This window comes from Lynx rufus, unplaced genomic scaffold (genome assembly GCF_022079265.1).
Source record: "Lynx rufus isolate CCGP_SWC_20201006 ecotype Redwood Valley unplaced genomic scaffold, mLynRuf1.p SCAF_15, whole genome shotgun sequence".
In the NCBI taxonomy this organism is placed as follows: domain Eukaryota; kingdom Metazoa; phylum Chordata; class Mammalia; order Carnivora; family Felidae; genus Lynx; species Lynx rufus.
The window spans coordinates 45,188,045-45,211,500 of NW_025814829.1; the positions used below are offsets into that span (position 1 = coordinate 45,188,045).

The window sequence follows — 23,456 nt, forward strand, 5'->3', positions numbered from 1 at the left end:
AGGGAGGTTCCCAGAGGTGGGGGCCCGGGAACTGGCCTATGAAGGATGAGCAGGACTTCCCAGCAGCAGAGGGTAGAGGAGAAGAAAGAGTCCAGAGGGAAGGGAACAGAATGAGCAGAAACCAAGAGGCCTGGAAGTTCACGGCTTGTTTGGGAAAGAGCACAGCCGTCCCTCCAGCCAATGGGTTACCGCAGGTCAGAGAGAGAGCGGGGAGATTCTGCGGCTCAGCAGCCGTGCCGCCAGGAGACCACAGTGGCAGTGAAGCCAAAGGTAAAATGACTGGTGAAAGCACCTGTCACCCCTGACACTCGCTCCTGGCCAGCTGCTCCTCCCTCTTCCCAGGGCTTCCCTGTCGCCTGCCAGAAGGACCCAAGTCAAAGCCAGACACATTTTTCTGTTTAGTTTCAGTTCTTGTGTCAACAAAAAGCAAATATTCCCCACTGTCTTGTGTTCACGAGCCGGGATCGTAGAATTCCCTCAGTGGGGCCAGCTTTGGGTGACAGGAGCTGTGTTGGCTGACTCCACCGTATGGTGGGCAAAGGTGAGCTCCCACCTTCCTCCTCCCAACCCAGACCCTGCCCCTCACACACTGATCGCAGCCTGGAAGCCTGTCTCAAACCACAACAATCACAGCATCTGTCTCAAACTCTGCCTATATTGCCTGGTTTTTCTCCTGGCTTCGCCTTCATTAAATATTGCCCATTTTGTCTTGACTTTGCTCCTAACTTTAACACATTGCAAACACTGTCTTTTCTTCTCTCCCCCTCTTTACCTATCACACAAATGTATTTAATCCCTACTTTTTTTTTTCAATTCCTTTGCATTCCCTCTATCTTTTTTAGTGTGAGTTAAGCTGGGTGAAGAATAGGTAATAAGAGCTCTGCCTTTCTGACCAAAGCATCACGGACCGAGGAGTTGGTGCCTCGAGGTATATTAAAACTTTTTCTCTATGAAGAACCTAAACCATCTGAAGCCAACTCTTGTGTATTTAAATTCAGACTATCTCTAAGCAAGTGAGGATTTTCCGTGAATCTACAATCTACTAAGTAGTCAATTGGTACAAAAGGCAAAAGATCCCAATCTTGGGCACCACTGACACCTGACCACCAGGTTTGCATCCATTTTTTCCTGATCATACCATGGCTTTCTGGTCCTCTCCTCAAGCACCATTATCTTTTCCCTAATGCATCCTTTGTCTCATATTATGGTCATGGTTTTCTAATGGTTGATTCCAAGTTTAAAGATCCCTCTGCAGAGTATTGAAAGCTCCCTAAAGGAAAGATGGAAAACAGAAGTCTTAGTTGAGAATACATTATCATGCTCATAGTAATGGCAGCTTAACAGAGTGCTGTGTGCCTATCATTTAGCTAGAAGCTTTTAATTTTTTTTTAAATGTTTAGTTATTTATCTTGAGAGAGAGAGAGAGAGAGAGAGAACAAGTTGGGGAGGGGCAGAGAGGGAAGGAGTGAGAGAGAATCCCAAGCTCCTTGCTGTCAGCACAGAGCCTGACATGGGGCTCGAACCCACGAACTGTGAGATCACGACCTGAGCTGAAATCAAGAATCAGACGCTTAACCAGTCGAGCCACGCAGGCGTCCCTTAGCTAGAAGCTTTTAAATTATTTCCCATCAGTCATCATTATAACTCAATGACATAAATACTTCTGTCCTCATTATTTCACAAACATGGAAGAAAGCTTGTTTTTACCAAAAATTATACAACTAATAAACAGTGGAGCCAAAATTTCATTCTGCGATTGTCACATGAGCCACGCTCTTAACTAACATGTTCTACTCCCTCCAAATGCTGGAAATGGTAATATGGTAGCTTGCAGACTGTGGAAAATTAGGTAAAAGGTAGAACCATGATATAATCCCCACCTCAGTAACACAGGGAAGAAAATCAGACTCTTTCTCCAACCTTCTTGTCAGGAGGTCCAGGGGTCAAACCACGAGCCACAGACAAGCTGATTACAACCTATCTTATTTACAAATTGTGGACAAGTCTAAGGTGTAGCATTCTCATCTTGAAGTCAAAAGTGGGACCATAATTTCTGACAGGAAGACAGAAACAAGGAAGGAGGATGGGATAAGTATCCCTACCTACTGTCTGCGCGAGAGAAACCAACACCCTAGTTGATGAGAACTGCACGTGCTCTTATATACCTTTCATTTCGGTGAAGCCGTGCTCTCCTTGCTTGTTAGAATCCTCACCTTTCCTTCCAAATGATTTAAAAACACCTGCCTTTCCCCAATCCAGCCCGGGGAAGGAGTGTAGGTACCCTCCCTCCCCAGGAGCTTGGTCTCGATGACCACAGGTTTTCAACTCACCTGCACGGGCCTGAGGTATTGCCCGCTGCTGGCCTGAAGGGCAAACCCCCTTTGACAGGTGATAGCACACTTCATGTGACCTGGGCCACCAGAGGTACAGTTCACCATATCCGCATGATCAAGCAGCAATGGCGCACAGCTGCCCTGCTCCCCACAGGGCCGGTGGACACAGCTGGGGATGACAGAAACAAAAGCATCTTAGACGGACTCCAAACCAGAGGGCGACAGCAAAGACTCTGCAGCTTCCCGTCTGGAAAGTGCCTCCAAACCAAAGAGAACGATTTTTCTCCAAACCCAACACTGAACTCATCACCTCCTTCCGTATGACCTGGAACCGTGTGGCATAAAATGAAAAAGAAGGATAATCAGCTAACAGGTCACGAATGATTAAACGACTTCCTACGGCTCTTCCAGGAGGACAAAATGGTGACAGGACGAGGTGGGGAACGTGTCCCAAGAGCTCTGGATGGCATCAGAAATGGGTAGATTAGAGAGCAATCCTCGAAATGTTTAACCACCGGTACCACTGGGTCCCAAACAATCAGAGCAGACCCAGATCAGCAGCGGATCCTGGGGGCTCCGGGTTGTGTCACACGCTGACCTTTCAGTTGTTTGATTACAGATGGATTCCAGAGGGCCCTACATGAAAGGTCTGGGGTATCTGAGATGGCAGAAAAGGAATCATTTATTCACTGATTGGTGTGGAAATGTTTTTGACAACTGTAGCCATAGCACTACCCTCCACTGAACGTCCACACTGGCTAATGAGAAACGGAGCCCATGACAGGAAGAGGAAACTCACACATACTAAATCCCTGCCTTGTGCCTGACGTTGTGCTAGGGGCTTCGGGGACATCATCTCAGCAGAGCAGGACCACTGCCTAAGGCTCTAGGGCCGATCAACCAAGAATGGGTGACAGAGCTTAACTCCCCAGGTTCAGGGTGACTCAGTCTGGACCATAACAGCACCAAGAGCAAAACGAGCATTGCCCTCTTCCCACGGCAGCAGTGTAGAGATGAAAAATGAGGGCATGGCCCCATACTGTCTCACTTTGGATCCTGGATCCGCCACTTACTACCTGTGTGCTTTGGTTGAGTTATTCATTCCCCAGTGTTTCAGCTCCTTCCCTCATAAGAGGAGGATCATAAAGGCACATATCCCACAGGGTGTTATGGTTCCCAGGCTAAATCCCCCTACTGCTCCACTGCCGATGGCCCAAGTCCCACCCTCAGTGGCTTGTTTTCTGTTGGCAATCCATACTTTTTGGTTCTCCCATTTCTGTACCTTTGCTCAAACTGTCGAGATTTCTAAAAGGACTTTCTTCTCCAAGAAGTCCCTTCAGGTATTTTCCTCCTGTGAACCTCCCAGGGAAATTTTAAAAATAATTTCCCTCTAACACTCCTATTACTCTATCCTATATTATAGTCATGTATGCATCTGCTTATTCTTTAATTTATCCATCCTTGGCTCTACAAGGCAATTAGGATCTGAGTATCTCCTAAGTGCTCAAACTCCCAACCAGATTATGACCTTCTCGAAGACAAATTCCGACTCTGACCCACTTTTATATTCACCATATACCTTGCGGTAGCAAACACAATAAAAGCTGGCTGACTTAAATGTGTTCGCACAGCAAAGTCAGTCAATGGCTACTAAAATGGGTAATTTGTTAAATTTTCAAATGACAGACGGGAATCTGAAACACAAAAATATTATCATCGAACAGTCATTCAACCATCTTGCCCCTATTCATTCATTCACCAATCAACATCTACTGCACACTTCCTGTTGGCAAGGCATTCATTTGAGTACCGGGGGTACAATAAGTATCATGCACCTAAGGAAATCATAGTCTAGTTGAGGTGACCAACACGATATTTTCCTATATTTTCTTGTTCATGATGTTGTTGTCAGTGGTGTCAAATATTAGTTGAAAGGATACTGTGACTCTCATCATCGTTAATTTGCTCTACCTAGAATTCTGTTATGGTCAATGGTCCTAGAATTCTGTTAACAGTCAATGACTTTATTAAAAAGCTGGAAAATACAAGAAAGTGAAAAATTAAAGGTCATTGAATATGCACATACCACCTCGAAATAAATGAGAATTGATTTTAAAAGCACTAATCCAAGGGGTGCCTGGGTGGCTCAGTCGGTTGAGCGTCATCTGGCTCTTGGTTTCAGCTCAGGTCATGATCTCACAGTTCATGAGTTCGAGCCCCACATCAGGCTCTATGCTGACAGCATGGAGCCTGCTTGGGATTCTCTCTCTCCCTCTCTCTGCCCTTCCCCTGCCCACGCTGTCTCTCTCTCTCTCTCAAAATAAATAAATAAAACTTAAAAAGCAAAAAAGCACTAATCCAAAAAGGATGGATTTGATCTGAATGTGCAAAAGTTGCTGCCTCTTATCTTGTACCCCTAGGATTTAAGTCATATGTCAGTGACATTCTTTATCTATGCTTATTAGGTATAGGATAGAGGTATTGGAGTTGAGTGGTATGAAAGAAACTCTTTTAATCCTCTGAGTCCTGAGCATTCCCTTCAGTGGTATGGTTTCCCTCAGATTCATTCCACGGAGCCTGGTGGAGGAAGGAATATATGAATTGGGGGGTAGGGACTGTTAACTCTCAACATAAATTCCCCCAAATCCAGTGCTGATAATTGGGTATGCAGTACAGGAAATAAATCTTTGTCCCCGAGTCTTTATTGACCTCTCTGGATGAGGGATCTGAAACCTGACCATCCTCCATGGGATGCGATCAAGACACCTCATGAGTGATGCTACAGAGCTCCAAGTTTCATAGATGCTGCTGCATTCCTTGATGTCCACAAGAAAGTAATATTTCTTCAGCCTGGTAAACAGAGAGTACTAGAAAACAGAGTCATTAACAGTTCTGGTTCCTGTCAGCTTGTTGCCAGGAAATTAATGTGAAATAGCACGTGCTGTTTGTCAGTGACTCCAGCCAATTAATTAATCCGTGTCATCGTTGAGGACAAATGTGTGCCGAGATAAGACACAGAGCAAATACTCTGAATGAGCCTCCTTCTGTCAAGATGGGGTTCCGTTCACCGCTGTTGCTAGGCTACCGGTGTAAGAAGTCCTTCCAGCACTGGCAGCAAAGGAGGAAGAGTGAGACGGAAGAGGGGAGCACAGAAGAGGGGGAAAGTGTGGCATGAAATAAGACCAAGAAAAAAAAAAAAAGGCACCAAACCCAGACCTGTTTATGAAGTGAGAAATGGTTTTAGGGAAGCTGCTGCAAATTCCTTCACTAGCTTACATTTCCATTTGCTTCCTTTTTAAGGAATTTGTTTTATGAGGACGGTGTTTGTCAGGTCGTTAGCTTCTGATGGCATCTGGTACCAATTGTAGAATTCTCTCCCCTGCACCCCAACCCCCCCCCCCTTTCGTGTTTCTCTTCCACCGCAAACACTGCTTTTCCGAGTGGAGCTGCGTCCTCCATTTTCCCGCCCTCCCCATACCTCTCCTTTCCACCTAGCGCTACACGAGCTCTCCTCTCAGAAGGATAATGCTAAGAGTCAAAACGGTTTGTCTTAAAACTTCCTAGGAGCTTTCTTCTTATGGTCTTTGGACAAATGCTAACGAAAGTGGCAGGGGCGAAATCTTACAATGCCCCAGAGAGGTGGGAAGTTAGGTGTTTATCTTGGTTTGACACACAAGGAAAATTAAGCTGCTCAGGAGACTGGCCGGGGGCCACACAGCGAGTCAGAGGAAAACCCTCGGGCTGGAGCTCAGAGCCCTGGCTCTCTGGCCAGCCCAGACCACGAGGCCATCTCCCAGGGGGATGCGGCTGCTCTCCTGTTGCCTTCTTCTGAATTCAGGAGCTAGCAGCATTGGCCAGGGAGAGCCAAGAAGCTCCTCACCTCAGCAGGGCAGTCAGGGGCAAATATAGAATATTCCATGGTCCATCTTAGCTTCCAGACGTTTTCTTTTTAAATGACAGCAAATCAAGTTGTCAATATTTGTCCAGCTGCCGCCATCTGCGAGATGACCTGCTTTGCATGTTTCCTCCTTTGGCAACAGCTCCTCAGCTTTCCACCCATTTTTTTCAGATCTTTCCCCATACCCCATCACAATGTGTTCTCAGGTAAGGATATGATGAGCCCACCCAGATGTGATTCACAGGTACTTCCACATTAACAGGAGATATAGTTTTAAGTCAAAGGGATGAGTTTTTCATGATGGAATTTTAAGTCGATAGGCCCTTAAAAATCACACTTTCTAGATGACCACCTACCCATAAGTCTAGCTTTGTTTTTTTGTCTCTCCATTTCTCTGATAAGCCTTCGCTCTCTCTCTTCTGGTCCTCACTCCCCAAAGTCATTGTGTTGGAGCGTTTTAAAAAATGCTTTCAGGGGCGCCTGGGTGGCTCAGTCGGTTAAGCGTCCGACTTCGGCTCAGGTCATGATCTCGCGGTCCGTGGGTTCGAGCCCCGCGTCGGGCTCTGTGCTGATGGCTCGGAGCCTGGAGCCTGTTTCAGATTCTGTGTCTCCCTCTTTCTCTGACCCTCCCCTGTTCATGCTCTCTCTCTCTGTCTCAAAAATAAATAAATGTTAAAAAAAAAATTAAAAAAATGCTTTCAGTGAGAAATCCCTGTACAAAATGTACATTTACCCTGGGCTATCTTCCTCTTGTACGTAACCTGCTCGTGGGCACCCAGGCGCAATCCTAATACCATCCTACTGCAGTGATGCGGGTGCTTCCTTTGTTGGTTGGGTCTGTGAGTGACTCCGGTACCTGAGAAACTTCTGTCGGCAGTTTTGTGAAGGAGCGGCCCGCAGGAGGCAGGCCTCAATCGTGGTTGTACATCCGACTCGTTTAAGCAGCTTTCAAAACACAGATACCCAGGCTTTGTCCTCTGGAGATTTTGATTCTCAAGGCTTGTGGTGGCATTTTAGCATCTGTGACTTTATAAGTTGCACAGCGTTTGCTGCTCACCAGGAACGAAAACCGGTGCCACAAAGGTCTGGTATGCGTAACCCGAATGACAGGTCAGTAAATTCCAGAAGCCAAGACTATAACATAACAAGGCCAATTCCAGGAGGAGAACCTGGTCCCACTGCTTGATTATTACATGTCAGTGTATTAAGTACATATTGTCCTGTAGAAGCCATAAGATAGATCAAAAGTATGCAACACTTTTCCTGTTCTGAAGAAGCTTTCAATATAGCTGATGAGAGAATAATAAACTCATGTGTTACTGATTACAACTTCAAGGCTGTTTCAGAGAAAGTTTTATCACTGCATATGATTTGACCTCAGTGAAGGAATAGAATTTGGAAAGGCGAAAGAGATATTCTGGAAAGCTACCTCCAATGCTTGACAGACAGAACACAGGCAAGGTAGCACTCTCAGTGCTTTGACAAAATCTCCATTTCCTACCGACCACTGAGAGGTGCAGAAAATTCATTATATGTGGGTCTCCCAAGTTATAACTAACAAATTTAGAGAACCTTTAGTGAAAGGAGCCCACATCCATATTTGAAGACAGACTTACAGGCAAGTTCCCAAAGCCTGGCTCTGCCTCGTAGTGAGTGGTTGGCGAGGAACAGGGTAAGGCCGACCCCAGAAAGCAGACATCATTCTCTGCAGAGGGAGCACACAGACCCCACACAGGGTACACCACCAGCTGTCCCCCAGGCTATGCCAAATCAGGCACCTCTTTTTAGTTTTACATTTCTTGAGGCTACTAGAAGGAAGTTGGCCTAGTTTCCAGCCAGGGTCCACATTTGGGATGCTGGGTAGTTACTGACAAATGGGTGAAGTCCTGGCTTTTCTGCCCACAGCTTTGGTCCAAGGATCCCCTGAGGGTCTGAGCCACCACGGAGGAATTTCACGAGACTGCAACAATACTCCAGACTCAATAAGAATGGACAGTGAAACCTTGCTTCTCCCGTGTGAGGCCTAATGGAAATTATGTGCTAAAGACCTCATTTGCTTAAGCGTGAATTTTGGGGGGCGTGGGGGTGACTTTTAACAATGATCTTGGAGGAACCATAGCTTGTTAAAAGTAAAATGGACCTTAAACATAATTCAACTCAAATTCGTTTTAGAGATGAGGAAAATGAGCCCGAAAGAAACGATGGGGTATTCCAGAACACTAAGACTACAATATAACAACAAAGACACATTTAATTAAGCTTTGGCTCAAACTCAAAATCAGAATGACATCAGCTCATGGACTCTCCTCAAGTCAACATCCCACCCTCCCGTAAGCAGCCAGAAAAAGCTGACCACAATTTGATATCTGGAATCTAGGTTAGTTTAGGAGAAACTGTCTGGCATCTGTAACACACGTTTGACAAACAGCATGGTGTAATGGAGAAAGTAGGAGATCAAGGCCAATGTGACCTGGGTTCAGGTCTTGGCTTGCCCCTGCTTACCTCTAGGACCTTGGGTAAGTCTCTTAACTGCTCTGGCCCTCTGTCTGCAAATTTGTAAAATGATGGGTTTGAACTAGGTTCTCTTAAAGGTCCCTTCCAGCTCTAACATGATATTTAATTTCCTAGATGAGGTGATGGTGGTATTGGGGTAGGAGTACAGAAAACCCATGAATGGGCAGGATGTGGTAGAGAACAAGAAAGAGTTTCTGACCATCTTTCTTGCCCAGTGTACGTTTCTGCTTAATGTCCCAACTTTTCAGTTGCTTAAACAAAACATTGCAATTCATTTATCCAAGAAGTACCACCATTGACCAAACAGCAATCCCAGTGGTTTCTGCAGAAACAGCTCTTTTAAGGTTAAATAGTAAAGAGGATCAGATTTCTCACCATTCCCCTACTGTGTTTTATTGATTCTTATTGAAATAAGAGGCTGTGGGCTAAGAAGGAATGTATGCTCTGGATTTGCCAGCAGATAGAAGTGCAATGTACAGAATGGAGAGTGGACTGGAAGGGACAGAGTCCTCATTAATCTTGCCTCCACCAACAACAAAACCAAATAATAATAATAGCATCCGTCCTTAGAGAGCTTTGCTGTTTCTCCAAACCAATACAAAAAGATACCGTCTCTACTCTGGCTGCCCATTCTACCTCCTCGTCACTCTGGCTCCATGTTTTGCTTTGTAGGACAGGAACAAGCATAAATGTCAAGTATATTTCCATCAGCCATCTTGGGCAAAACAGTGCTAGTGCTTTGAGGGGGCTTTTCCTCAAGTACAATACCAACCAGGAAGGGAAAATTAATTCAAGTTCTTCTCCTCTGAAGATTCTCATCTGAGAGGAAACAGAGATCTTGATAGTAATTGTTTCTTCCCTCGTGACAGAGAAATGATGAATTACTGCACTAAGCAGACTTCTTCCATTCCTGTATTTTGAAGAAAGCAGAGGTTCCCCTGCCTCTCTATTGAAGGTTCTGCCCCAAAGTCGGCCTTTTGGGAAAGGTCCATCTCTTCCTAGAATGTGACCTATTTGTAAGTTCAGGACTGGACTCTGGTGACCCCAGTACCGGGTAATTTGCTTCACTCATTTCTAATTCTGGGCACAGTTTTTTACCATGCCTGGCTGTAACACTAGAAGTCCCATCCAAATGCCCCCTGTCCTTCTAAAGAGAAACAGATTTACTTCACACAGCCAAAAGCGCTCCCTTTCAAAATCCCTGCCTCACCAAGTTTCAGAACCCATGATTTTAATGTAGATTATAAAATATGTGGAATACCAAAGGAAGAGTCAAAACAATTGTTGGCTAATTAGTAGAGGATATGCTTCCCTAGCATTGCATCAGGGAAACAGAATCACCCATCAGAAATAACAACAACATGGGGTGCCTGGGTGGCTCAGTCGGTTAAGCATCCAACTCTCGATCTCGGCTCAGGTCACGATCTCACAGTTCATGGGTCTAAGCCCTGCATCAGGCTCTGTGCTGGCAGCGTGGAGCCTGCTTGGGATTCTGTCTCTCCCTCTCTTTGCCCCTTCCCCACTTGTACTCTTGAAAGAAAGAAAGGAAGAAAGAAAGAAAGAAAGAAAGAAAGAAAGAAAGAAAGAAAGAAAGACATATATGTGTGTGTGAATTATAAAAACATAAAATATATATAGACACACACACACACACACACATACACATATGTATGTATATATTTCCAGTTTTCAAAGGCAGTAACCATCTCCACGGGGGGCAGTTCCTAACAAGGAGTGATCACTGGAGCCCCCAAATGATTGTACTGTGGACTCTTGTCCTACCAACCCTTCATCCCTGGGTACCAATGAAACTATTAATCTGGGGGTGACCCTTCCCCAGCCACACTCATAGGCCCAGCCCGAGGACTTGTGAAACACATGTAGTCAAGTGAGGGAGCAGCACAGTCCTGCGAATGAAGATTAGTGGGCATGAGTTTCATTCTACATCATTCCTAGAACAGTTCCTACAAGGCAGGAAGAAGGGGTAGCATGACTTCTCTGTGGCTATTCATAAGCTGTGTAAACTGAGGTCTTGAGGATTTGCGAGCCAGCACCTTGAATGAGTGTCAAATTCACACATAAAAGTTAAACAGGTGTTCTGAAACCAACTCCAATATAGTGGCTGGGGCGGGGGGGAGGGGGCGTGCAGATTTCCACACTGGGATGCCGGTAGGACGTCTGAAAATTTAACTCAATCCTGACACTACCTGCCCAGAGAAAGCATCAGATGCCACAAGTTAAGAAATCAGTCCCACTCAGGCACCAGTCACAAACCCAAGTTGTTACCTATACAGTAAAACCTTGGTTTGCGAGCATAATTTGTTTGGGAAACATGCTTGTAATCCAAAGCACTTGTGTATCAAAACAAGTATCAAGAACCATTGACTCAGTTGTGCTCATGTGATGTTCAGCATCACGTACTACTCATATTGCAAGACATCACTTGTTCATCAAGTTACGATTTATTAGAAATGTTTGCTTGTCTTGCGGAATACTCACAGAACAAATTACTCACAATCCAAGGCTTTACTGTACTTCTGACTGACTGGCTATAAATCAGAGGTTCAAACCTCCTCCTCAGGTTTGATTAATTTGCTAGAGCTGTTCATAGAACTCAGAGAAACATTTTACTTACTGGTTACCAGTTTATTATATATAAAGTAATAAATACAACTCAGGAATAGCCAGAAGGAGAGATACATAGGACAAGGCATGGGGAAAGGACATGGAGCTTCCATGCCCTCTCCAGGCGTGCCACCCTCCCCAGTCTCCATGTGTTCACCAACCCAGAAGCTCTCAGAACACAGCCTTTTGGAATTTTATGGAGGCTTCATTACATAGGCTTGGTTGATTGATTCAACCTTCAGCCCTTTCCCACTCTCCAGAGGTCAGAGGGAAAGACTGAAAGTTCTAACCTTCTAATCATGTGTTTGGCTTCACAGACAACCAGCCCCATCCTGAAGTGTTTTTCCAAAAGTCACCTCATTCACACAACAAAAGACACCTTTATCACTCTCAACACTTAAGAAATTCCAAGGGTTTGGGAGCTGTGAGCCAGGAACCGTGGACTAAGACCAAATACCATAATAACGCAGAAGTAGAACATAAAACACGTGCTGGGCCCCTTTGGGAATCTCCCTCTCCCCCTTGGCTTCCTTTCCCCAGAAAGTTTCTGGACTCCCCAACAGAAGCTTCACGTTGTTCCCATCATCTCATAATCCGGGGATTTGTCAGTCCTTGGTTGACATCAGATTTGGAACGTTACTCCCTTCTGTTCTTTTCTTCCTCCTAGCTCTCCCACGCCTTGCAACGTCCCCGGTTTGTGTGCTTATAGAGAAATGAAGGCCCAAAGAAGGGAAGGGACTGTCCTAAAATCAGGTGATGAAACTGATGATGTAGCCAACAGCAGGAGACAGGGGTCTGGACGTTGGGCTTGCTGCCACTTCAATCCCAGACTTCCTCTGCCTCCATGGTTAGAGCTACACAGAACCAGACATGGCCTGAGAGTCATTCCAACCAGAACTTATGGTCAAATCCGTCAACAGTGTCTGTCTACTTGGCAGGCTGGCAAAATGACAGAATCCTGAAAATATTGGTTTGTTTTTATTTTCTGTGCTCTCTCCGCCAGCTGCTATGAATATAGACCATAAGGACAGGGCCAGCCCTGAGCAAAATTGAGAAGCAGGTGACATTTTAAACTCAACGCTCTTTGCAGAACCACTTTTTCTATTTTTCATACTGCCCCAAGCTTCCAGATGCCTACCCTAACTTGCATTTCAGCAGGGCCCTGGTCTATTTTTGAATTGTCAAGGTCCATAAGAGAATGGTTCTGCTATAAAAAATTGATAACAGCTTACAACACTTCTACTTCTATTAAATAGCTGTTTACTATTTTAAAGTGACTTTTGGAGATCACCAAGACTTGAAGAAAATATTTCCTAATGGTGGAATTTCAGACACCATGATAAGACATGGAGGAGTCATTATTTCAAAATTATTGTTTTGAAACTAGCCTATTCCTTAGAGGTAGACCCCAAGTCTTCGTAAGTTGTTTGTGCCTATTCCTAACTTTTGACCCAAAGCTGCTACCTAACCAGTTCTAAGACCGCATCCCACCAAGAATCATCTCAGACAAGGTAGTATTTTAATAAACGCTTTCTAGAATAGTCTAGCCATGCACCCATCAACACTTAAATGAGACTAAGTCCACGACCTTTTCATTTTTCCTCTATAACCCCTGAGAACAAATAGTCAAAGAGACTCAAACAGCTGACTATGCCTCCCAAAGCAGACTATTGTTGACCAGGCCATCCGTCACTGGCCAGAAGAATCAGAACCCTCACCAGCGGATTCTCCTCGTTTCCTCTTATTTTATGGACAAATCATTCCGGGAAAATGAAGTTAGGCAAGAAACCTAGGGAACAATTGAGCAGCTATAATTCTTTCTTTGCTTAAGAAACAAAAACAGATTCAGTGTTAATTTGCTAAACTGCTTTGGGGAAGAAGATAATCAAAAGAGTAGAAATGCAATACATATTTCATTTCTATAGTGCCTTTCCCAGCAAGAGAGAACACTTCCCATCATTCTGGAATATTGAAAGCAACCCCTCTGCTACAAACAAAAGATGAGGAGCCAACGCAAATGCTCTCACCTGTAGCCCCTAGAGAAAGAAAGAAAGGAGCTCTTCACTTTGTGAAGCTATCAAAAGTGAGGGGATATCTGAATGCTCTACATAGAAATGAGCAGGCGAAGGAGAGGCCCGGCAGGTTTACAGAGGCCCAATCCAGGCAGAGAAGGAAGGGAAAGGGTTGGCATTTCAAATCTGAGCTCCAAATAACTGAAGCACAATAGGAATCGGTAAAGCAGCAGCAATAAGGGTTCCAGGGAATAATGAAGCATGAAGCAGAATGACGGATAATAGAGATGGAATGATCCTATTACCAAGGCCAAGCTCACAAACTGATTACAGCGGGGATGGAATGCCAAGGCACTGAGCTGTGCTCTGGCTGCATGCCCCTGGACTGGGGCTTGGAGGCCTTGTAATCTAGACCCAGATCTACCCAGAATCTACAGAATAACCAAGGAGAAATATTTTGACACCTGAGTCCCAACATCTCCCAAATGGAAAACACAGCCGCTTCCTTCCAGAACTTCTCTGGGGATTTTAAAGTCATAAAAGTGAAGTTTGGGGCGCCTGGGTGGCTCAGTCGGTGGAACGTCTGACTTCGGCTCAGGTCATGATCTCGCGGTTCGTGGGCTTGGGCCCGCATCAGGCTCTGTGCTCACAGCTCGGAGCCTAGAGCCTGCTTCGGACTCTGTGTCTCCCTCTCTCTCTGCCCCTCCCCCACTTGTGCTCTGTCTCTCAAAAATAAATACATGTAAGAAAAAATTAAAGTCATAAAAGTGAAGTTCTATGGAAAAGTTGCTCTCTTTTCTACCACATCCCTCCACCCCCAACCAGAATTCCATGTCTATAGTGAATTTTCCAAGGACAACAGAGGGTGATCCAGAAATCTTCTGTACTTGACTCACTGATGCAAGCTCTCTCTTCTCGGCAACACCTCTATCTTCTCAAGAACAACTTTCTAAGGCCAAAGCCATCTTTTTTTGTCACAGCACGAGGGTTTCATTGAAAGGGAAGTCAAAAGAGACGAGGTAACTAGGGTAAGTCAGCCTGAGATAGCATTAGCCCCTCATGTTACCAAAGTTCGTAAGTTGCAGACAGGAAATTAGGGATAACTAATTGATTTTTCTCCCTGGATTATTCAGTTTTGCAGCCCCAGCTTCAGGAAACAGAATCTTTAGAGACTGCCAGAGACAACAGAGTTGACTAAACTGGTACACATGTCCATAAATTTGCAGGTGTTATGCATCCTGAGACCTTCCCAACCAAACCAGATACACATTGTTCTGTGATTACTCATTTTTAAAAGCTTATTTATTTTGAGAGAGAGAAAGAGAGAGGCAGACAGAGAGAGAGAGAGAGAGAGAGAGAGAGAGAGAGAGAGCTAGCTCATGTGTGTGGGCGGGGCAGAGAGAGAGAGAATCCCAAGCAGGCTCCACACTGCTGGAGCAAGAGCCCAATGCAGGGGTTGAAATCACAAACCATGAGACCAAGACCTGAGCCAAAATCAAGAGTCAGATGCTCAACCAACTGAGCCATCCAGGTGCCCCATGGGATTACCCAATTTTAAAATCACCTGATCGTCTTCTTTACACAAGCATGGTTGACAAAATGTGGCAGGTATGTTAATTATGTATATGTGTATTTTTACATTAAGTATAGGAGAGTCAGAGGCTGAACTCCAACACGTATCCACAATAACAGCCTAACAGCAAATGTTTTAATGCAAAAGGTAAATTCTAAGAGTTGTTGCTTTGAATATAGACTCATACAAGAGCACGGTATGTGTGTTCATTACGTTTTCTTGACTCAGACTTTATGTGTTCATGCTTAGTTTGCTCTAAGTAAATAGAGAAAATGCAGATTTATGCAGAAAAGAAAAAGAAAGTAGAAAAAATCTGGGGATGACAGTGCTCTTTACAAAAATATTTTTTACTTAAAAAACAGTACCCTTTTGAATGGCCCAATCATTTAAAAAGTTAAATCATTTTAAAATTTAGTTATATAATCAATACACATGAACCTTTTCCAAAAAATTGTCTTGCATAAAGTGAAATACACACACACACACACTCACACACACTTACAATATATATAACCACGTTTTACTAGACCAAAATTGCTAAAACAATGAACTCTCAATTATATAACATTATGAAAAGAATCAGAATATAGATTTTTAAAACTTTAATGAATAATAATTCATTATAATAATTCATAGTTGAGCCATGGAGAAGACAGCCTTGAAGGTGGCTTAGGCTTATAATAAGGGAAAATGACTTGGGAATAGATATGGATGGATGTGGATTCCTGATAAAACGGATGTGGTGTAACTAGATAATGGACAATCGAGGGGACATCCTCTGCTAAGAGGGTTGCTTAGATAATCCATCTACCAAGACAGGGGAATTTCTATGAGAAGACCTTGCTCTTAGAATCATTGTTCTTCCCTTGTGCTTTTTTGCCAAATATAGTTTGAGGGAGGGTGGCAGGGTTTCTTGGATGATAGTAAGACATGGGTATATTTCTGAAACGGTTTTCCATTTGTATAATAGAACTTTCCTTTACTAAAAACCAATTACTTAGATTCTAGTCTTAGTTTTGCTAATCTCAAATAAGGTGAATTTGGACTAAGACTCTGAGTCTTATTTTCCTCAACTGAAAAATGATTCCTGGCACATTGTAGGCACTTAATAATAAGTATTTTTGAATAAGGAATAGTCCATCTCTTTCTGTACACAGACATACATGCACACGCGCACACGCGCGCGCGCACACACACACACACACACACCATACAGAATAAGTGGTTTTACAAATCAATGTATGTAAAACTTTTCAAAAACTTTCTTCTACTTGAGGAAAAATACAACAATGCATCCACAACGTGTATGCTTACACTCACACACATATCTACTCTATTAGACTTAAATTGTCACACGAGTCTACTTTCAGTTATCCACAGCGATAAAAAGGATCAAAGCATGACTATATATAGTTAACAAGAAAAAATGAGCATGAGAACAAGAGACAGAAGAAAGAACTCAGGTTTCTACAAGGACATTCATTTGAAAAGATTAATATCCGATTCAATTTTAGATTAGAATACTTGGCATTGATAAGCTATAGTTTAAGGTAAACCTCAGAACCCACTACAATTTTATATTTATGAATATCTATTACTTGTTTTCCATCTCAATCAGAATGTGTATTTATACTGAATAAGTTAATGAGGTATTTATACTTCATGTTTGCCTTGGACTTAAGAGAAGTTCAAAACATTAAAAAAAGAAAATATGCATTTTTAGTTAGGTCAATCTATTTAGAAGTTATATTGAAATGTGGTCTGAGGACTCAAGCCAGGGACTTAAAGGAAATCTTAACTGGAACAGAAAAGGCAAAGAGTACAAAGGGATTTCTTCTGGGTTATCTGACAAGAATTTTCCTGCTGCTTTGTGATACTAGAGATTCACCGTGCTCTTTTGCCAGTTAGTGTGATGTCATGCTTTCCCAGTAGATGTTAACTGGAGAGACTTGGAGGAAGAAGGGGCTTTTCTTCTTGGTTTCTACGCACTTTCCTCTCCCGGCTTCTGCTGCACTTGATGTCTGACAGAGCGTCAATCCAATGGTGCTCACCACATAACGAGTTTCCGCGACACCCTGCACGTCTCCTCAAGTTTCGCCAGCACCCTAGAGCAGCTTTCCAGCAAGTCTCAAAGGTACCCCAGTGACTGACTTCGCAGAACATTTCACCAATGCCCAGCGGATGACTTCCCAAAAAGTTTCAGCAGTTACCCAATGGCAGCTTCCTAGAAGCCCCAACAGGGACCCAGTAGGAGCTTCCTAATAAGCTTTGATCAGCACCCCAGTGGATGGCTTCTTGATTGCTGGTCCAGCCCACAAAACCTCCGCAAACTTCCCTATCATCCAGTGTGCTCTCTCTGCGCCCTCCCTAATGGGATCCAAATCACAGCCCGAGGTGGGGAGACTTCCACATTTGTTCCTTCCTCCGATACTTTTCCCTTGTCCCTAAATGGAATAGTTGCTTCCTTTACCCACCATTCTTCTAGTCATTAGGGACCTCTTTACCCCCAAGTAGCTAATCCTTTGTAGTTAATAATTATTTATATTAAACTTCCCCTATTCTAATTACTATGTCCTGACTGGACCCTGACTGGCATACAATGGAACTATAAATGGTACCAGGAGATAGATTCACAAAGGTAGGATTTGGGGATCGGTTTGGTTGTACCTATGGACTTGAGTATGTGAAGCTCCTTATCAATGAGAAATGGGAGGCTGGCAATCCATAATACACAGTAGGATACTTAACAAGCATTACCTTTGGTCAAGGGTGATGAAGAGCCAACCGGAAATAAGTACCCTGGGAGCCCAAGTGGCTGCGATACTTGATGGAAGCTGTTCTCTACACCACATGTCATGTCATAGCAGCAAAAGAGAAGAACACACACTGAAAGCGGGAAGCTAAGCCCTTCCTCCTGCACTGTCTCTCCATAACCCTCTCCTGACAAAACTGAACGTGGCATTAGCCAACAAAGGATAAATATTAATGAAATCCTGTTCTAGCATTACACATTCACATGCTGCGAGTGGATTTAGAGCTGGGAAGCAACAAAGTGCTAGCGGCACACCTTGTAGAAGGAAGAATGGAGACAAACAAAGATGAGAAGTGGTGTAGAAGCCACCATGGGCGGTGCTCCTGCCCGGGGCTACGTGGTACGACAGACTCCGCAGGGATCATTCCTGGTTAATCTCACAAGAATGCTATGAGGTCATTTTTCCCGGCTTCCCACTTAAATTCCGACAATACAGAAAAAAATATGAAAACTCTTATCAATATCAAAAACCAGGACTGACAGCTGGAATCTGTGTGGATTCCCTCCTGATTCCAAAATGTATTGGAGTTGAATTGAGAAACATCATTGGAAGCCAAAGTATGTATTTTTTTTTTCCTAAAAAAAAGCAAATAAGGAATAGAGCCATACTAAAAGAAGAGAGGGAAAGGGTCATTCTTTATTCATTCTCTGGCTTCTCTTGAGACCGGAAAACTGGGCACTGCTTTTCAGGGGTCATAAATCTGTTCTTTATCTATCGGTCCTCATCAGCCTTTCCTGACTTCAAGACATCAGGTCAGGAAGGATAAGGGTCTTGGTCCAGTGAGATGGGAGAGAGTGGGGGTTGGGGGAGAGCCACTGGCAAAGGCCATGGAATCCCAGAAGATAAATGTTCCAAAGGTAAAAACACTGCAGGGTCCTAAGGCTTCTAGAGGCTTGGGGACCATGAAATAAATTTTCAGAATAAACTGCCATGTAGCAATCTGCCCTGGGCTCATTGGCAGTGAAGACAGAGAAATGTTAAAAATAAAAGCAATGCCAATATTTATCAAATAAATATAAACAAATGGAAAGCAGGAATGGAAATTTAAATTCCAGACAAAGTAGAATACAAAGCCAAAGGCATTTAATGGGGCAAAAGGGTTGGCACAAGGTATGATCTTAATAAAGATAAAAGAGTCACAAGCAGCTATGCACAGAATTCTGTAACATCAAATTATAAAAAATCCAGAACTGCTTGAAATACAAGGAAAAGTTAGGGAAGCACAGTTATTTGGGAGATTACACTGCAACCTTTTATAGAGAAGGTAGATGGAAAAATCAATTAAGAGGGAAAGTGCAAATGTTGCAAAGAGAGGAGCGGTCAGAAGTTTCAGCCATTGTAATCAGCCAGGCCCTGGAGAAGAAGACCAAGGTCATCTTCAGAAGATTCAACACTGGGGGATCTGACGAATCTACTGCCATCTGGAGGGGCAGAGAAGTTACAATCAATGTTTCCATTATATTTTGTTCATGTAACTGGAAGAATAAAATTCTGTTGTAGGAGGAAACACACACCCATCAGCAATTCTTGTCTATCTGTAAATTCTTCTAGAACTGATTATGTGAATTTCCAAAGTAGATAACAAGAGTCCTGATTAAATTAGAGTCCAGATTTCTGGAAGCAAATCCACTCATTTAGGCCAAGTAACCTATTAGTGCCTGGATTATATCTGGGGCACACTCCAATTCCTAATGCATTAATCACAAAAGTGGTTCCCATTCCCTAAAGCCATCAACCCGATCTTGGGACGGTTGGGGGGTCTGCCTGATTCTCCAACTCATGGGATGCTGTGGCAGGTTACGCAGGACCTCTCCCTAAAGTGACCAGAGCTAGAAACAGCCAGAGAGTAGGAGTGAATTGAGCTCTTAGGGAGCACTAGTGGCCAAAACCAAGAATACTAAACTTGGTTTTCAAGACTAATGGTTCATTACCAGTAGACTAAGCCCAAAGGGTCATAAATTGGGAAGCCATCACAGCGAAACAAGAAACAAGATGAAGAGACAGATCAAAGCTAAAGGGTCCAAGGTGAGAATCATGAAGATCACTGGAGCGCCAGACAAGTTTATTCGCCTTCAGCTGAGATTCTGTGGGCCAGTCAGGCTGGTTTAAGGATGCAGAACTATAGGAGGGAGAGGCCACTGGTCATTAATGGTTAAATACGAAATGGACAACACATCCTCTACTGCCAGGCATCTGTCAGCTCTCCCTTGCCCATTTTAGTATTAATGGAATTCAGGTCATAAGGGGTAAGAATGAAGTAGCCAGGAATCCCTCTCACTATGCCCAGAATTTGAGGGTTTCATATTATGATCTATCCACATCTACAGTCGGGATTGATATAAAGAAACAAAAATACTCCTATTCTTTGAGAGTATATATAGAGATTAGGATTTTAAATCTGTTCACAAAGAAAACATATGAAATCTTTCAGGTTCCCTGCGTATCAAAATTTACTATGTTGCACTGATTTGCTGGCTAGGAGGGAAAGCCAATTTGCATGGCTCCTGTCAGTCACATGTGGTTTGGAAATGCTTCTGCATTCCAGATACACTCTGTGTAAACTGGAGAATCATATCCTATTTCTACTGGTTTGCATGCATGCATATAAAACTTGTTTTTCCTCACAGTGCCAAATGAAAATAAGTGAACTAGCAGCAGTGATCACAATTAATCAACTTCTTTGTCAGAACTTCACAGCCATGATGGTGAGGGAATTCTTGTCCCTTGAGTCTAGAGAAGCTATGACTTCTATCAGTTTTTTTGGTTTGCTTGTTCGGTTCTGTTCCATACAGCATTTAGAGATAAAATCTGTTACTATCATTCAACGCAGTTTCTGATACCTACTATGTGCCAGGCTCTCTGCTAGGTGCCGAAAGACACCACATGGAATTTCCACTAGAGAGAGCTCGGAGCTTAGTGGAAAAGAACAAGGAAATAAATAGTCACCACCCAACATGAGAGCTGTTTCGGTAGAGAGTAGGTTGTGTACAATGCCCTACGGAGACAGGCAAGGAATCTGCCAAGATTGCACAGAAGAAGGTGAATCCTGACGATGAAGTATGAGTTGAAGAGAAGAAGGGCTGGAAGGCATTCAAGAAAGTAGGGAACATAATGTGCAAAGGCATGAAGCTCCTCAAGAACACATGTTTCAGGGACCTGAAAGAAATTCTGTATGGCTTGAGGCCAGAGGTAGAGCCAAGAGAGGAGATACTTTGAAAACACATAGGAGAGAGGCAAGAATTCTGGTAAACAACAGTATTTTAATAGTCTGTATTCCTGTGCTAATATGTGAAGACGTTTGCTCAATGAGACTACTTAAGAGTTGCACATGAGCTAACGTCACAACGTCCATCATCCAGACTCTAACCCTTATTGCTTCTCTCTTTCCAGCATTTACAACAATACCTGCACACACAGTTAGTATTCAGTTAACATAAGCCACCATTACTGGACGTGGTAGATGGCCTCTAAGATGGCCCCTAGTGATTCATGCCCTGATGATGCAAAGCCTTCCCCTTGAGTACAGGCTGGACTTACTGACTCACATCTAATAAAAAGAATATGCCAGAAGGAATGGATTTTCACTTCCACCATTATGTTATAAAAAGACTCTGGCTTCCCTTTGGGGTGGTCTCCTATGTACTCATCCCCCATGGCCGCTTTCTCTCTCGGATCATTAGTTGTTGTGTCAGAGTATACTCTGGCAGCTTACGAGGAAGCCCACGTGGTAAGGAACTGAGCCACACCTATGTGAGCACGCCTACCGCTAGTGCCTTTGTGACTGAGCTTGGATGCAGATCTTCTGAGGCCTGCCAATCACCACATGAGCGAGCCTGGAAGTGAAATCTCCAGCGCCTCTTGGGCTTTAGGTTACTGTATCTTTGGCCAACAGCTTGATGGCAAACTCGTAAAGGACTCTAAGCCAGAGGCACTCAACTAAGTCGCATCCAAATTCCTCCCACTAGCAACTGTGATAGACCACTAAATTTTACTATGATGTGCTAAATAGCAAAAGATAACTGGTATATTACACACTAATGTCTACTGCCATTCCCTAATCAAAGCTGGGTTTCTGGTATACCTAGGTGGGGCACAGTAGTATCAGAGCTCCTGCTTGGTGATGGAGCATTGCCTGGAACCGCAGCTTTTGTGACTAGGATCCCAATCACCTGACTCCTTGAGGGAATGAGCTCTATTACCTAGAGTCCCACTCAACTGATGAGACCACTCATAGAATGAATCCAGCCCAACTGCAGCACAGATTATTGTCTGGCATGCTCTCTCCCACCTTCGGGCCACCCTTGGGCGCACCAACATTATAAAAGTATAGTCCCTCTGCTAGCTGAGGCAGAGAGTTCAGGAAACCTCTTGTAAATGATGACCATCACAGATGTCCACAGAAAGACCCATGTAGATAACATAGTCCTGATTTCCATATGTAACTCTAACTGATTATATGACGTGCCTTGAAAACTAATTGTTCAACTTGCTGCATACACTGTCCAGGTGGGAACAAGTGGAAAAATATACATTGCTTAGGGAACATTGAGTTTTTGGCAGAAAATTTTTGGCAGTTTATACAACAATGCTGATGTGAAGGCAGCGGTTTTATATGTAAAAAAGATTTTAAGACCTTGTAAAGATGTTAAATATTTACATAAAAAATTATGCTCAGCTAAGAAAAGAAGAGCAAAATGCGAAAACCAAGTGTGCCTTCCATAAATTGTTCTTTACTTGTTTCTTATGTGTTTTTAGTAGTTTTTAGACCCACTTTTTAGTGATCAAGCACCCACTGAAAACAAAATCATATGTATGGAAATGATAGTAGTATTTCACAGCCACAAGAAAAAGAAAGACAAAAAGGAAGAAAGGGGACTTTGTACCTCTGTCCCTGATGATGTTGTCCCTCGTGCTCTGGGATGCAGCTATTGAGAGTTGATGAACTTATATGGGAGGATGTCCTTAGAGCCACCGCTGAGATGCCTACCAATGGGGATGAGAAATTCAGCAGCACTGAGGAGGTACGGTGGGAGAGGACATTCGGGTGATGGCTCACATTGATAACCAGCGGGTTATGCTGGCATGACAGTTCATAGGTTCCTGAAGAGAAATAAGATGAATGATACTGTAGCCACCCATACAGCACTGTGTTTCCATATCTAGCATTCATTTTTATCTTCTCGATAGCTGTGTACTCCAGGCAGGGTCCCGGACAATGTAAGGGACGGAAGCCTAGTTGACTCCGGGGTCTACTGGCTTATCCCCTAACAGCCCTAAAGGGACCATTGTCAGACTCACCAAGAGAGTGGTTGTTCCCACTGACATCAGTCAGGTGAACAGTCACTGTTGGCCGCCGATGTTCTCCAAGTACCGGGCCATCAGATGTCAAGAAAATGAAAATTGTCGTGGCCACTCCTGGTCTACTGAAACACACCTAGGCATAAGCACACATAGGTATAAGCCATTATTTCCAGAGGGGTATCGAGGGATGTGTCACATTACTTTTACATTTCCTCAGTTCACCGTTTATAAAGCAAGAGCTCCCTTCTCCTTTACCTATGAGAAAAATACGGAGTAGGCACAGAAAGATATCCAAGTTCACACCAAAAATCAACATTAGATGAAAAAAGATTAACTTGCGGCTACTGAACTTGCCATCTTTTTCTGAGATTTTTGACTTCAACTGTT

General features: G+C 43.6%; 1 protein-coding gene across 1 annotated transcript in view; it reads right to left on the bottom strand.

The window, feature by feature from the left end:
• PAPPA2 (pappalysin 2) overlaps window positions 1-23,456 on the bottom strand; it is a 267,658-nt gene that overhangs the window by 81,001 nt on the left and 163,201 nt on the right. The window contains exons 12-14 of the mRNA XM_047077368.1: window positions 23,067-23,202; window positions 22,652-22,868; window positions 2,331-2,502 (exon numbers count right to left, since the gene is read on the bottom strand). Coding sequence (XP_046933324.1) covers window positions 2,331-2,502; window positions 22,652-22,868; window positions 23,067-23,202 — 525 coding nt within the window. The remainder of the gene's footprint in view (window positions 1-2,330; window positions 2,503-22,651; window positions 22,869-23,066; window positions 23,203-23,456) is intronic.